General features: G+C 44.4%; 1 protein-coding gene across 2 annotated transcripts in view; it reads right to left on the bottom strand.

Annotated features, from left to right (window-relative positions):
• ECPAS (Ecm29 proteasome adaptor and scaffold) overlaps positions 1 to 17,125 on the bottom strand; it is an 819,497-nt gene that overhangs the window by 99,904 nt on the left and 702,468 nt on the right. For both annotated transcript variants that reach the window (XM_085641278.1, XM_085641277.1), the window contains exons 45-46: positions 9,687 to 9,825; positions 1,957 to 2,062 (exon numbers count right to left, since the gene is read on the bottom strand). In XM_085641278.1, the coding sequence (XP_085497404.1) occupies positions 1,957 to 2,062; positions 9,687 to 9,825 (245 nt within the window). The remainder of the gene's footprint in view (positions 1 to 1,956; positions 2,063 to 9,686; positions 9,826 to 17,125) is intronic.

Here is a 17,125-nt window from a genome sequence, read left to right as displayed (position 1 = left end):
TGCTGCTGTTCGGGAGTCGCTGACGGACCCGGGTATAGCGGGTAGGCCGCGGGACACCCAGGCTCCAGAGGAGCTGCAGGGGCGGAGCCCCTGTTCCCCACGTCCGCCTCAGTGGAGCGACGGGGGGACGTCAGAGAGCGAACACGCTTTTTCAACTTCTTTTTATGGCGTCGCTTACCGGAATCTGAAGATGAAGACTGAGTCCGAGAAGCGACGGTTGCAGTCCCGCGAACGGTCCCTAGACCCGGAGTGGCGGTGAGAGGAGTGCCGGACCTCCAGCAACTTCCGGCACCGCTCCCGTAACGCCTTCGGGGCCATGGCACGGCAGTTCCGACAATCGCAGGAGTCGTGGTCGCTCTCCAGGCAGTAGAGGCAGACGTCATGGGGGTCTGTCACCGACATATTACGGTGGCACGACCCGAAACCCTTAAAGCCGGGCATCCCTACGTGCACCGGGAGAGGGAGACAAAACGTCTCAAAAAAGTGGTAAAAAAATGACCGAGGTACGTGCTCAATCCGGATCTGTGTTTTCAGCATGGAAAAAGAAAGAACTGACGTCAGCGCGATGGCTGGCACCTAAGTAGCCTCTGTGACGTCATCCCGGCACGCATGACGCCGGCGACGGGCGCGGAGCTGCATGGCGCAACCTACTGGCGCGCAGAGATACTGCTAAGCAGAAAACTTTCTGGATCCAGACTGACGCCTGGGGAATACTCTAAGGTAAGGAATCTATCACAAACATGTCTCATTCAGATCTTGGTTCCACTGACGTGCAAAGCATTCCTGTAAAGGGCACATCTGAAGTCTTGCATGAGGTACTATGAATATGAAAGTGGCCATCATCCCTATTAGTTGCATGAACACTCGAGCTGGAAGTGAGTGCTGCGGTTGGAATCTTGCTATAAGAACTTGCATGCTTGCTATCCTGGATGGACTGGGATATGCAAGGATTTTTTAGGTGTCTATTGTGGCACCTAGATATTGTTGGATGTGGGATGGTTGGAGGTGAGACTTTGCGAGGTTTATGGTAAACCCCATCTTGTGAAGTAGTCTGATTGTGGCGTGTGTGTGATTTACACACTGGATATGTGACTTGGCTTTTTTGAGCCAGTCGTCCAAATATGGGAAGACTTGAATTTGTTGTCTTCTTAAGTGGGCTGCCACCACTGCAAGACATTTTGTGAAGACCCTCGGTGCTGTGGTGACTCTGAACGGGAGGACCTTTAACTGGTAATGCTGGCTGTCTACTAAAAACCAAAGGTTTTTCATGTGAGCAGGGAGAATGGGAATGTGGAAGTAGGCGTCCTTGAGATCTAATGTGGCAAGGAAGTCGCCCTGTTTGTGTAATGGGAGGACGTGCTGAAGAGTGAACATATGGAAATGGTCTGATTGTATGTAGAGGTTTAATGGTCTGAGGTCCAAGATGGGTCTCAGGGTTCCGTCCTTCTTTGGAATGAGAAAATACAGGGAGTAAACCCCTGTGTTTTGGTGATGAAGGGGAACTGGTTCTATGGCATGTTTTTGTAGAAGGGAGAGTACCTCCTGTTTTAGAAGCGTTAAGTGTTCTGCCGACATTGGACGCTGTCCCGATGATGAGGCGTGACACCACTAGGGTGTGTGAGGGAAAATAAATAAAAGTAAGGCCTTTTCCTACACCACTCCATAAGTGGTTGCTTCACGTAGGGACATTCCAGTACCTCTCTCTTTGTTTCCCCTTTTTCTTACAATCAATAACTTGATGAGAACAATAGTGGAGTACTTTAATGTGAACAAGATTTAGAATCAGGAGGGTGTACTCCCTCTTCTCCTCTTGGCCCTTCAAATATTCAGGACTTCGCGGTTCTGCATATTTAGTGTATTATATCCCCATGTTCATTCACCAGACTTCAATTCATTAATTTCAATTTTTGCAACAATAATACAAATCGATGTATCCATAAAGAGAAATAAACTTACCCTTTAAAAAAAGCATTCATAGATTGCAGTACTCCAACCTGTATCTTCCACGTACTACGTTTCAGTCTTTCACACATCAATTTACACATCTCTAACCGGTAGCAGCCTAAAAGCAGACATTTAAAACAGATTAGTTTCAGAAAATTACCTTATTTAAAGAAAACTCAATTGTGCCATCTTCCTAATACATTTGTTCTATGTATCCTTAAGCGAAAGTGAGCTCTGTTTTCTGACTACCCAAAGAGAACAGCATAAAACAATAAACGGAGCTTTGTAATCGTATACGTTTAATTCCAAGTGTGATGTATAGTGACGTCAAACAACTTCCTGCAATAGGATTCCTTGCAATTGGCAGATAGCGCATTATAAACACTTTCTTACACCTGTTTAATCTTAAAAAGAACTATCCTACTTACATGAAAGACTAGGCCTGACAATTCTCCAGAGAAGAATGATGGAGCCAAAGAAAAAAGTACACAGATAAAATCATCAAATTCTTGTAAAAGAGAACTAGGTGATAAACCACCATAATTCCACTGCTAAAATACTGTTAAACCAAGTCAGCTGCATCCTCCATAAATATTCCGCATATGTGTATGGCTTCCAAAGGAAAAACCAATCAGCACAAATCATTATGAAGGGTCAGCAAAGTCAGAACCAAGGGATTACTCAAACACAATTATAAATTATGGAATCCTTAAAAGGTCAAATGTGTTAAACTTACTTTCATGGAACATTGAAGTGCTACGCAAACACACTGACACTAGCCAGCAATGACCTACTACAATTTGAGAACTTCTAAGTGATATGCCTGCAGGAGAACTAGAACACGAGCCCATTGGGAATGAACAATTTTCATGCACTTGAGGAATTAATCAGACTTAGTATAAAGGAGTGCTCCAGCCATGGTCAATCAATTAAGACCAAGAATTAACTAGCTTGTCAAACAAAATTAGTACCAATCTACACCTTTTCCAGATGGCTGCCCCATTCCAGAAGGAGTGCATCGGTCACCATTGTCAACTCTGGGTGAGGAACAGATAGGGGTCTGCCACTGACACAATCTTGGTCCAGTAGCCACAACTGCAGATCTTGTGCAGTCTTCTTTGAAATCTGCACCTGATCGGAACGGTTTCCTTAGTGCTGTACCCACTGGGACTTCAGACCCCACTGCAGAGTCCGCATATGTCATCCGGGATAGTTTACTAGCAGGAGATCATCAGATCCAGCAGTCTCACAGTAAGTCTCACTAAGATCCAGGAATCATAGCCCGAATGTCCTGAACTTTCCGCTCTAAAGCATGAAACTGCATGGCTCAGATGAAAGGGAGCATCTGCGGAGTCAGGTGTGACTTAGGCACATTGATAGTGACCCCCGAGAAGGTCCAGCATAGTCTGGAGGTTTGGTGACCACTGCCAGTGGCGAGCCAGCCTTCAGCAGCCAGTCGTCAAGGTAGGGGAAAATTGGAACCCCCCTTCCTCCAAAAATGTGCTGCAACCACCGTCATCACTTTCGAGAACACCCGAGGGGCACTGGTGCGGCCACAGGGGAGCGCAGTAAACTGAAAATAATATTGACTCACCGCAAGCACCGATGGGCCCACAGGCAGGGGATATGAAAATAGGCATCCTACAGGTCCAGCATCACTATCCAGTCTACAGGTTCCAGAGCAAACAGAACCTGAGTGAGAGTGAGCATCTTGAATTTCTCCTTTTCCAGGAAGGTGTTAAGAGGGGGCAGATGTGCGGTAGGGCATAGGCCTCCATCCCTCTTCGGTACCAGAAAGTAACAGGAATAGCAGCCACCACAATTTTTGTAAAGTTTTTTGTTGCAATTTTATATAGTGCAAACTCAACCCAAAAGGTATTGGAGCACTTTACATGAGCACCAGGTACAATACACAAGGAAACATTCATTTTTAGTAGGCACGGGGGAGATTAAATGATTTGCCCAGAATCACAGGATGTTGAGCAGACACCAACACTCGAGCCTGGTTCCCCAACTCCTAAGTCGGCAGCTCTGGCTGTTACCCCACATCCGCCACATCCGATGCCAGCACCCTCTCAATGGTTCTTTGGCCAAAAGAGCCTTCACTTTCTGATGCAGCAGGGAGAGGTGGTCTTCCGTCAACCAAACTGAGGACAGTGGCAGGGGCAACTGGGTTTCTGTGAATCGCAGGGTGTAACCCCATTGAATCACCTCACTTGTTTAAAGCTATGGCTTGCTCTTGGGGCCGGTGGTGCCTGATCCTGCCTCCAACTGGGTGCCTTAGTTGTTGCGAGGGCACACTAAAGAGGTTTGGAGGCCACAGCTGCTGGAGGGGTGGCAGATTGGGCAGATCTCTGGCCTTGTTTCCCACAGGACTTGTGGGAGCAATCCCCGTGGACATGAAGGGGCTATGGAGCCTGCTGGCTGTGTTGGAAAGGATGCAGCTGATTGTCGCAGAAGGAGCAAAAGAAAGTGAGGCAATGGTGAGTGCCAATGAGTGGGCGGGGACCCGAAGGTCCCAGAAGCACTCAAATGCTGAATCGCCTTGTTGCCTAACTTTCAAGTGCCATCGAAGGGCATGTCCATAAGGGATGCCTCGACAGCCTCCAAGAAGCCAGTCAATTGCAACCAGGAGCAGTGAAGGAATACCACCGATGAAGCAATGGCCCTGCCCAGTAAGTCTGTTGTATCCAGCCCGTATCGCATTGTGAACTTTGCTGTGTCCCCCCATCAGTGATAGCCTGGGTCAGCATGGCTCAGGCCTCCTTGAGACCATAGGCAGCACTTCTGCAACAGAGTCCCACACCATGTGGTTATATTGTCCCGTGAGGAATGTGCTTTTCACCAACGACACTGCAAGGCTGGCGGAAGAGAAAATCTACATCTCAAAGGTACCCAGCTGCTTGGATTTCCTAGCCGGAGGAATGGTAGGAATACACCAGGATTCACCATGGAGACTGAGGCCTGCACCGTCAAGTCCTCAGGAGTAGGGTGCTGGGTGCAGGACACTGGCGATGTGCAATTCTCCTGTGAACAGGAGTAACTGTGCAGGGCTTGGCCTAGGTCTAAACAGGACATCAGAGAGTGCTTCACTGAAGGTCAAGATGGGTTCTGGGTGGGTATGTCTGGACTTCCATTGAGTGTAGTGGAAGGTCGAGGACCTCAGTTGCCCTCTGCACTACTATAGCAAAAGAGCCCCCTTCCTCCATAGTTACACTAGAAGGAGACCAAGCTAATGTCTGGTGTGGTGTCCAAACTACTGGCAACTTCCAGGTCCTCATACCAGTTTGTCTTCGGAAAAAGGTTCTTCAAGGGAATCAGGGTAACCTTAGTGGTCCTCAGATCCACCTCTGTCATACTACTAACAGGACCTATAGTTGAAAGGAAGCACTGTCTCCAACCCGGGCGATCATGGTTTGGTCCGCGCTGGTGTCGATGTCCAGCGAAGCAGATCGTGCTCCACATCAGAGCCAGGAATGACTGGTTCAGTGCCACTGGGAACGACGCCATGGGACCAAACTTCAGCGACGGTCGTGGATTAGCAACCGTAGTCACTGGATTCAGGTACAGATCGAGGGGTCTGGTCGCCCAAATATGAGGTACATAGCCTCATAAAATTCTTTGAGTTGGGAGGGGTTCACTCCGGCCCAGGGAAATTTCGGGAGACACTGAGCAGACCCAAGCTTAAGCTCCACAGGTAGAGTGCGGGAGTGGGTCCTAGACCTGTGGAATCGTTCCTACACCTTGTCCGTTGACTTGGACCAGAGTGGTGAAGTCGGAGAGGGCTTTGACCTCTTGGCCCTCTTGTGCGACTTACCAGACAACGAATACGACCGCAACGATGACTGACCGAAACGACTCCAACAGCAGGACTGGGACCTCCCACATAACCTGGATCTGGAGATGGGCAGAGTCACCCAATGTCAAGTGGCTAAGAACTTCATTGCCTGCTCCCAAAATGCTTTCGGATTCATGCAGCTGCAGTCGGGACAAGCTCTAGAGTCATAGTCACAGGGACCACACGCAAACCATGTGGGGGTTCAACACAGACATTTGCTTAGGACAGGCTCCACAGAGTTTAAAACCCTCAAGATTATTTTAAGGGGATATCCCTATAGCACACAGAGCAAAAAGGTTCGAAAAAACAATGTTGAAAAAGTGGTCAAAAAATGACTAAGCTAGCTCTTCCAGGTCTGTACTGTTGGCATGGAATGAAAGAAACTGAGGTTAGCGTACTGGGTTGGCACGCATTTAGGTACAGCGCACTTCACTTTTGGGGCGGATGACACAATGTGAAGATATCCAGCGCAACCTACCCATGAGCAGAGGTACTGCTCAAGATTTTCCAGATCCAGTTTGACTCCTGGGGAATACTCTAAGGTAAGGAATCTGAGGCTCTATTAGATATTGTCAATACAAAAACAAGGCATGGGGGCATTGAAGTCACCTTCAAAAGGAATTAGCAATATGTACACCCTGGTGTGAAGTTACTTACCTTTGGTAACACTTCTGGTACAGACTAACCACCAATTCCTCACCTTTTGAATATTTACTCAGGCTCCAGACTGGATCTGAAAACTTTTGAGCAGTAATTCTGAGCACCAGTAGGTGGTGCCGGGTGGCTTCACGCTGATGCGGCTTCATTCCAAAAATGAAGTGTGGAGCCCATATTGGCACCACTCCGGCATGCTGACGTTACTTTTGAGGTGCAGAGACCCAACAGACTCATACTCCCAAAAGCAAACGTGGGATCTTAAGAATGGCAGAGTCAGATTCACAGAATGAGGATGATGGAAGGGTCGGTGAGGAAACTGCAGTTAGATAAAGTCTCTATCAGAAAGAGCGTTACCAAAGGTAAGTAACTTGTTCTTCTGACCACAGATTCTCACCTTTTGAATAGATACAAAGCAATACCTATCAGAGGGTGGGCCTCTTAATATTTTTTTTAGAGGACTCAACAAGCAAAATGCCCCTCTTGGCGAACCTGGTCATCCAGTTTTGCTTTGTGAATGTATGGAGGGATCCCCATGAAGCTGCCTGACAAATGTCCATGACAGGAACTCCACGTGCCAACAAAGTGGCAGCAGCCTTGGCTCTGGTTGAATGAGTCCTTAACCCTTCTAGGGGCTGCTTCTTGGCCAATGCATAACAGATCTTAATATAGAGCATGATCCAGCGACAGATGGTCAGTTCCTGAAAGGCTTTGCTCATTTTAATTCATGCGAACCCCACAAAGAATTGATCATTCACTTAGTGTACTCTGGTACAATCGATGTAAAAGCTAGGTGCTCTTTTGGGGTCCAGGATATGAAGTCTTTCTTCCTACTTAGAGGGGTGAGCCAGACCACAGAATGCCAGTGCAGAGATGGTTTGACTGACGTGGAACGGCGGCACTACTTTTGAAAGGAAATATGCCAGAGTCCACTAAAGTAGCTTCTCTTGGAAGAGGTTAGTGTACAGTGGGGTGACACAAAGAGCTTGGAGCTCGCTCACTCGCCGTGCTAATGCTACGGCAACTAGGAACAGTGTTTTGAGGGTAAGAAGTCACATAGGAAGGCTCTGCAATGGCTCAATGGAAGTGCACATAAAGAGGTGAAGACCGGGTTAAGATCCCACTGTGGCATAACAAAGGGAGAAGTAGGAAACAATGGTGGTATCAAGGGTACAATAAATGGTCAATTTAGTGGCATCACAGCCATCTTGAATGGCCTTTGTCAGTACACCATGTAGGTCTTACGGGGCACCTGGAAGGACGTGTGTGGCTGAATCGCAGGGAGTGTGAGAAGAGAGGACCAAAACACAACCCGCGCTGACCGACCAGAGGGCCACACCTTTGGAAGTAAATACCGTTTTCCCAAAGGTCTCCATTCTTTTAGATTCCCTATTTGATGGGCGTATTCAGGAAGACATTCAGAACTGTCCCACTGGTGGAGGCTTGCAACACCAAACTCTCAGGGGAGGGGTGCCGAATCAAAAAAGCGGGGTTGCCGGGGGCAGGGCGATTTAACGCACAATGCGGCAATTCACAGGGGACCAAAGCAGGGTATTTGACCAGGCCCCTAAGAGGGTGTTAAAAAGGGCCTCATTCAAGGCAACAGGGGCTTAGTATTGGTTTGCCCTGGCTGGAGGACTTTGGTCAGCACACTGATCTAACCTCCAAGTTGGGAAGCTGTAAGTCTAAAACTTTGGCTGCCACCCGCGTGACCACTGCAAAGAATGCACTTGCCTCAGTTGAAGGGCTTGGGGTTGAGACTAGGCCGATGTCAGGAGAGGTGTCAAAAGCCACTGGCATCCTGAAGGTCTTCATACGAGTTTTCTTCACAGTAGAGTTGAACAAATTCATCCCTACATTATACTCATTGCCATGATCCGTCCCAAACAAGGAATGCAGCGTATGAGACCTGCCCTGTATAACCAGGATGTTAAGCGGTTCAGATGGAGTGGGCAAGGCTGCATTTCACTGGACATTGAGCATGGCGTGGGTTGAATTTGAGGCACAACCTAATTCAACTTGTCTTTCAGTGTCAATGTAGTCAGCACCGGCATCGACGTTCCAGGAACTATTGTGGGCTGTGGAGACAATTATGGAGTCCGCGAAGGTGCTAGCAGAGATCAGCGGCTGTAACAGAGGGTCCAACTGGTACGACGGGCAAATCCTCTGGAGGTGTTCCAGATGGAGGGCCTCTGGGGTATGAGGGGTCGGCAGGTATGCAAGAGTAAGTTGGAAGGGATCTGAAAAGTCACAACATGGCCTTGTGGGACTTCTGGATCTATTTCAGAGTCACAGACGGCCCCAGAAACGTGGGTTGTGCCTGGACATATTGCAGGATTGGCTTTGACAACTACCGTCTTTGGGAGCAAGATCGATAGGCATGACAACACTGTGACCCCTTCTCAGGTGTACGAGAGTGGTAGGAAGGGGGGAAATTCCAGCTGGGATTGATAATGCTTTTTCTTGTACTTACCATAGGATTTGGAACTCTATGATGATCAATCTTGAGACAAACTTCAGGACCTGAAATGGGACCGACATTTGTATCTGGACCGATTCTGATAAGGGGTCTTCAGATGCTTGCTAACGAATAGCTTCGCCCCATGGTCCCAAATGGTCTGAGGATGAATCAACGCGCTGCCCCTGCAAGCCTTAGAGTTGTGGCTCGAACCCAGGCATCAAAGGCAAACCTGATGTAGGTCTTTCACAGATATTTGCTTACAAAAATCCTTATAAGATCTAAAACCTGTCATTTTTGGAAACTGACATTTCACTGGCACTGCATAAATTGTGAGGTAAATAGATCGCGAAAGAAACAAGCGGTATCTCTGAATTCGCATCTGATGGCGTGGACAGAAAGGAACCAATGTCAGTGACCGAATGTCATTTCTGGAAAGGAATGGTGGCAGTGTGAAGTCTGACAGCGCACATAGGTACTGCTCAAAAATTTCCACATCCAGTCTGGCACCTGGTGAAGATTTCAAAAGGTGAGGAATCTGTGGTTAGATGTCTCTATCAGAAAGATTGGGTGTACATTAAGGAGTGCACATTGATGATTACAAACAAAATCAAGACAACAAAGCCAGTATAGGCAAAACAACGATGAAGCAACGCAATAGTAAAACACTTTTGCAAAGCCAGCACCATCATAAGTATGTGGGTAACTTGAGGGCATACAGACCAACGTATCTTCACTGGAATGATTTAAAATGGAACTATTTAAAGTTAATGCTCACTAAAACTCACTCACATTGTGTCTCGAGATTTCTAGGCCAGGCTTTGCCTAGGGAATCAAAGGCACACAGAAGACACTCTAATTGTAGTTCTTTTGCTTTTTCATTTTCATCCTCTTCATCTTTAGATGAACGAGCTCCATTCTCGAAGGAGTTCTGCGGAAGATTAAAAAGAGAGAACATCAGAGATGACACGCATACATCGGAAAGCTGTTTTGAAAGTTCAAAAGTCACTGCATTTAGCTGGATGGACCAATCCTATTAATGATTACCTAACTGTGTTTAGGTGAAATGTGACACAGGATGTTTATGTGAGTTATGTTTTAAAAGTAAACATTCCTTAATTATCTCCATAAGTGATCTCACAAGCGAATTGAAACCTGTTGTTACAAAACAGAAAGTTACTTACCTTTTGAAATGTTCTTGTTGATGGATACTTGATCTCCTAATACATTTCTCATTTTGAGGTACAAGAGAGGTAGAAGAGTTACAACCATATTCCAATTGGCACCAAGTGCCATCTTGCCATCTGAATGCCTCCCGCAGCAGAGTTATTGATTCACCGCTAGAAGTGATTCATCAACTCCATAAAGGTGCTGTCCATGCTGGTAACTTCTTTTCCACCCATTTCTTCACAGTGCAGGGAGCAGGACAAAACAGATGAATTGTCTATTGTTCAAGCTGAGGTTTCCACACCTTTAAGAGTAATGGGGTAACCCAGTGACCCTCAGAACCTGGGTGTGTATATAAAGCAAAAATATTGGTTCTGTTGGGAATACGCTCAGTTTAAATGACATTAAATGTTTTAAATAAATATTGAATTTTTCACTTTCCTTCACACACATATAGAGATGATTAATTTGAAAAAACTGAGAAATCAATTTCCTTTTTAAACTGTATTTAAATCCACATATATATTAATACTGTACAGGACTGACCGAAAAACATATAAATCACAACGTATATAATGACCAACAGTGCATAATGACATAACAATTGACATACATTACATTAAACTGAATAAACATAAAGTTCAACAAATTTATGTTTTGAATGAAGTTGATCCAAAATGAATTGCATATGACACCACAGTATATAACTTCTGTTTTTGAAATGATGAAATTGCATGGACCAATCTGATGAACAACGTCGACGTTTCGACCCTAGATTAATGTGTGAGTTTGTACGCATCAATGGCGGGTCTTCCTCAGGACAATAGTCTAAATGTCAGCCTGTAAAGACAAAACGTATAATCACAAGGACTGTATGTGTGTGGTATGTATTGGACCTAGAGCACGTGTGAAACTCAGGCTCACCTGAAAGTTCGAAACATTAATTCATCAATACTAGTGTCACATCTGATGAATTCAATGGACTTCGTTCTTCGTCTGTTCGATATTAATTCTACAATAAATAAAGCATAATAACCATTTTGAATGGCCATGTATAGTATTCACAATCATTATTGTGAATGCCTGGCATCAACTACATACCTTAGAAAGATTAATTAGTCAATCCTAGTGTCACATCTGATGAATTAAATGGACTTCAATCCTCGTCTGTTCGATATATATTCTACAACAAATAAAAAATAACCATTTTGAATGGCCAAGTATAGTATTCACAATAATTATTGTGAATGCCTGACATCAACTACATACCTTGGACGTTGAGCAGTCACAAGTCAAGGGACGGTGCCGTCAAAACGATCACCGAAATCTAAACATGGGGAGAAAACGGACTAGAATAAGTCGCTATTCACTTGATCGGTAGGGACCTGATAGTAAAAACACAAGTTTCACCCCAGTGGAGTTCTGATTCAAAACGACTAGAAAGTCGTTTACAGTGTCCCAGCCTTAATCCTAAACGAGGCCGTACTTCCCGTTATATTAAGGCATCATTTGCTTTTACGCAATCGAAATTGAAATATACATTGGACTACGGGTATATCTACGGTGCATTCTAAAACGGACTAAATATCGTACCAGTCCCATCCCCAAAACAACATTACTCACTCGGAGCGCAAAGATTCTGCTTCCAGTTCTCAACGTGCCGGACAAGAAATGTTCGAACGCGAGAAACGGAATCAGCCGTTTATATGCGTGAGCGTGATCACTGCGTCAGCTTTTCGAAAATGTGACATGGAATCTCATGCCTTCATTACAACTACTCGTTAAAAACTGAATTGTCTCGGTTATTATCAAAACATTCCTAAAATGGTAAAGGCCACATGTAAACTGAACAGCATGTATAAATACTCAGTTATCAACGCGTTGGACAAGGATGTTCGAACGCGAGGAGGAGAGATCCCGCCGTTTTTGTTCGTATACGTTGCCAAGGCAACGGCTACTCGTAAACAATGCTATGGACTTTTCGTTTGTACATTTAGCCGATCCTACAGCCATATGACATCCCAATCGTCCGGGTTATTGCCAGAGCGCTCATGGCAGTTTACATGTGGCCTTTACCATTTTAGGAATGTTTTGATAATAACCGAGACCATTCAGTTTTTAACGAGTAGTTGTAATGAAGGCATGAGATTCCATGTCACATTTTCGAAAAGCTGACGCAGTGATCACGCTCACGCATATAAACGGCTGATTCCGTTTCTCGCGTTCGAACATTTCTTGTCCGGCACGTTGAGAACTGGAAGCGGAATCTTTGCGCTCCGAGTGAGTAATTATGTATGTTGTTTCAAGGAGGGGACTGATACGATACTTAGCCCGTTTGAGGAGGCACCATAGATATACCCGTAATCCAACGTTTAAATGTAGATTTCAGTTTCCATTGCTTAAAAACAAATGATGCCTGAACATGACGGGAAGAACGGCCTCGTTTATGATTAAGGCTGGGACTCTGTAAACGACTTTTTTAGTCGTTTAGAATCAGGGCCTGATTTTCAAAATAAGTTTTACTTATAATTTGGGTACTAGCTGGACTCTACTGCTAAGAACTGGAAGCTAGTTTTCTGCGCTCCGAGTGAGTATTTAAACATGCTGTTTAGTTTACATATGGTACTTACCTTTTTATGAATGTTTTGATAATAACCGAGACCATCCGGGTTTGAGCGAGTAGTGTAAATGCAGGCATAATAATCCCTGTCATTTTTTCGAATGGCTGATGCTTTGATCACGCTCACGCACATAAACGGCTGATTCCGTTTCTCGCGTTCGAACATTCCTTGTTCGGCACGTCGAGAACTGGAAGTGGATTCTTTGCGCCCCGAGTGAGTAATGTTGTTTTGGGGATGGGACTGGTACGATATTTAGTCCGTTTTAGAATGCACCGTAGATATACCCGTAGTCCAATGTATATTTCAATTTCGATTGCGTAAAAGCAAATGATGCCTTAATATAACGGGAAGTACGGCCTCGTTTAGGATTAAGGCTGGGACACTGTAAACGACTTTCTAGTCGTTTTGAATCAGAACTCCACTGGGGTGAAACTTGTGTTTTTACTATCAGGTCCCTACCGATCAAGTGAATAGCGACTTATTCTAGTCCGTTTTCTCCCCATGTTTAGATTTCGGTGATCGTTTTGACGGCACCGTCCCTTGACTTGTGACTGCTCAACGTCCAAGGTATGTAGTTGATGTCAGGCATTCACAATAATTATTGTGAATACTATACTTGGCCATTCAAAATGGTTATTTTTTATTTGTTGTAGAATATATATCGAACAGACGAGGATTGAAGTCCATTTAATTCATCAGATGTGACACTAGGATTGACTAATTAATCTTTCTAAGGTATGTAGTTGATGCCAGGCATTCACAATAATGATTGTGAATACTATACATGGCCATTCAAAATGGTTATTATGCTTTATTTATTGTAGAATTAATATCGAACAGACGAAGAACGAAGTCCATTGAATTCATCAGATGTGACACTAGTATTGATGAATTAATGTTTCGAATTTTCAGGTGAGCCTGAGTTTCACACGTGCTCTAGGTCCAATACATACCACACACATACAGTCCTTGTGATTATACGTTTTGTCTTTACAGGCTGACATTTAGACTATTGTCCTGAGGAAGACCCGCCATTGATGCGTACAAACTCACACATTAATCTAGGGTCGAAACGTCGACGTTGTTCATCAGATTGGTCCATGCAATTTCATCATTTCAAAAACAGAAGATATATACTGTGGTGTCATATGCAATTCATTTTGGATCAACTTCATTCAAAACATATATTTGTTGAACTTTATGTTTATTCAGTTTAATGTAATGTATGTCAATTGTTATGTCATTATGCACTGTTGGTCATTATATACGTTGTGATTTATGTTTTTCGGTCAGTCCTGTACAGTATTAATATATATGTGGATTTAAATACAGTTTAAAAAGGAAATTGATTTCTCAGTTTTTTCAAATTAATCATCTCTATATGTGTGTGAAGGAAAGTGAAAAATTCAATATTTATTTAAAACATTTAATGTCATTTAAACTGAGCGTATTCCCAACAGAACCAATATTTTTGCTTTGTTTCCACACCTGGCAATGGAAGCTTCTAAACTTCCTATACGGCTAATGGAATTGCCCTCTGGGGAGGTTAAGCCCAGCATGTGACCTGTAGCTTAGCAGAGGAATTTTGTCATTAAGATGTTAAACAAGAGCAGTGGGCTCAAGTCTATGTGGCGCAGAAAAACAGGAACTGCAACAAGCTGTCTGCTGGAACATAAAATACTCCAGTGTCATGGGTGGGGAATCTACAACTAACATATTTCTCTTCCAGATACATTGTTACCGAAGGTAAGTAACTTGTTCTTCTAAACCCTTCCCTCTGGCTCTCCCCCCTCCCCTTTACTCAACCCAAACCCCCTCCTACTCCAGAAAAATGTATAGATATTTTCTAGACTCTTCTTTCTTCTATCCCTCCACTACTCCTTTTCATTCCAAATAACAGACTAGCATGCCCACCACTCAAATTAATTTAATATTTCCCTATACTAATTCCCCACTAATTCTCTTTGGGTTCCACAGTAGAGTGCTACTCGCCGAAAAGCGCTTCAACACTTCATCAGGGGTAGCAAGCGCTATAAAATGCAAACCTTTCCCCTCTTCTATCCCTCCACTATCCTTCGCAATCCAAAACCACAGACTAACATAACCACCGCACAAATTACTTTTGTATTTCACTATAATAATTCACCACTAATCCTTTATGGGTTCCAGATTAGCATGCTACTCGACAAAAAAGCGCTTCGACCACTCGTATGGGTTAGTAAGCGCTTTATAAATCCAATTACAATACAATTTCCACAGGAGGAGATGCATCAGTAGCCACTTGGTGTCCTTGGGAGATATTTCTGGGGAAAAGTTTGCCGCACCAGTTAAAAGGCTGGAAGGATAATTTGTAAAGTGAAGAATCTGTAGGAAGGTGTATCCATCAGTAAGTTGTCTCTGAGGATCCATCTTCAAATGACACAGCAGTGAATGAAGGATCATAAAATGCAATGCTGTTAGAACCTTTTGACATAAAACAATTTCAGACATAGAAAAAGCAAATAAGAACTGCCATAAATCTGAGCTCAAGATGATCGCTCGCTGTGGCGGGGTCACTCAGTCCTTGTTTTCTCTTATATTTCCTTATTGCTCTTTTTCTTCTTGGCACTTTGTGCTTCCTTTTAATCCCTGGCACATCATTCAAAGTCAAACTAAATGATCCTAGTTAACAAAAGATCTGAAAGATGACATTGACAGTGTAAATGGGACCTGAAGAGCACTAATTTTCTAGAATGCCCAAGTGGTGTAATAATGTTGCATGTTTCCTATTTTCACATACCCCTTACATCCGATACCACTAGACCCATTTGGTTAAGTTATGTTTCACTTTATTAATCTTGAACTTTCACTACAGCAGGGGTATTATGGCTCTGCAGAAAAGCTTCAACCAAACTGGAGGTAGGAACACTGGGATCAGTATTACTGAAAGGTTAATTCACCTGCCTAAATAACCATATTCCTAAGGTCTTCCTTAATTGCATACGTCAGTGATCTGCCTAAGAGGTAAATGTAGATAATTTCACTTTCTCACAGCAAATGTTGAGAAAGCACAACCACCAAACAATTTTTTTTATAACATACTTGATTGATTTTTGTTAATAACATCCTGACATGACACAATTATGCTGTCGTTAGGTACATACTATTGGTCCCAAGAGAAGGAACCGACTACAATGTCCTGCATAATCAACGAGGGGTAGAACAGCAGTGAAGTCCATGGTTAAATTTCAAATGTCAAAGTATCGCAAAAATAGTGCTTTCAGCGCTGTACATGGTAATCTGCATATCAAGGCAACATTCCCCAACCATTGCCCCCCCATCTCCCTCCCTCCCTACCTGACTCACTCCTGTCTGTTCATGCGCAATGTGGCGCAGGGTTCTAGTAAATTGTATGGGCACCCCTAACTGCACAGCATACGGTTGCATATACACCGTCAGTGGTGTGTCCTAAGGAGCTCTGGCGCCGTACCTATGGTGAGCATGACCTATATCCTACAGGATATCATGTTGGTGGGGGTTATGAGGCAATGAATAACTAACATTGAATCCCAGTCCAGTGAGATCGGCGTCTTCCGTAAGCCCCTGTTTTCTTCCCACTTTATCGCCGCATTCGCCGCCCTTCCCCATCTGACCACCTCCCCATGCAAGTCAAGCAACGTAGCGGGCACAGCAGACTTCCACCTCATGGTAATTGATCGTTTTGCTATGAGCAAGGCCATATTAGCAAATCGGGCTTGTACTTTCTTCTTGCGACGGCGCCGCAAATCCAATATACAGTATGCCACCGTATCCCTGCAAAAAATCTCTGTTACAGTTCATAGGACCCTTACAATGGTGGCCCAGAAGGCAGTTAGTCGTGGGCAGGCCCATAGCATATGTATGAGGTCAGCACTGTTATGTTATGAAAATTTCTAAAGCACGACTGTTATCCTAAGGTGTTTTCAGCCCACGTCTGAAGGAGAGGAGCTCAGTTGCATTTCTAAGGTGAAATGGTATGCTGTTTCAAGCCTTGGCAGCGGAGATAGTGAAGCTCCTGCCACCCCAGCAAGCTTTTTCGACTGAAGGAACAATCACTTGTTTTGCAGCCAGAGAGTGTAAAGTTCTTCTAGGGACATACCATTGAAACTGTTGTTTCAGGTAGTCAGGACCATATCCATTTAATGCCTTGAAGGCTGTGCAAAGGGCTTTAAATTGGGGCCGGTGTTTCACTGGGAGCCAGTGAAGCTGTCTTAGTTCCCTCTTGACTCAAAAAAACTTGGGTGTGCCTGTCAGTAGCCTGGCAGCTGCGTTCTGCACTACTTGGAGCTTGTTCATAAGTCTTTTTTGGATATTCAGGTAGAGACTATTACAATAGTCCAAGAGTGCCAAAATAAGTGTGTTTGAGAAAGTGGCTCTGTATATACTGTTTCCAAATAGGTACAGTGTGTACAGAGTCCACAGTCC

This window comes from Triturus cristatus, chromosome 2_2 (assembly GCF_964204655.1).
Source record: "Triturus cristatus chromosome 2_2, aTriCri1.1, whole genome shotgun sequence".
NCBI classification, from domain to species: Eukaryota; Metazoa; Chordata; class Amphibia; order Caudata; family Salamandridae; genus Triturus; species Triturus cristatus.
Note: the sequence above shows the minus strand (reverse complement) of the source record. Positions and strands in the feature narration are given on the sequence as shown.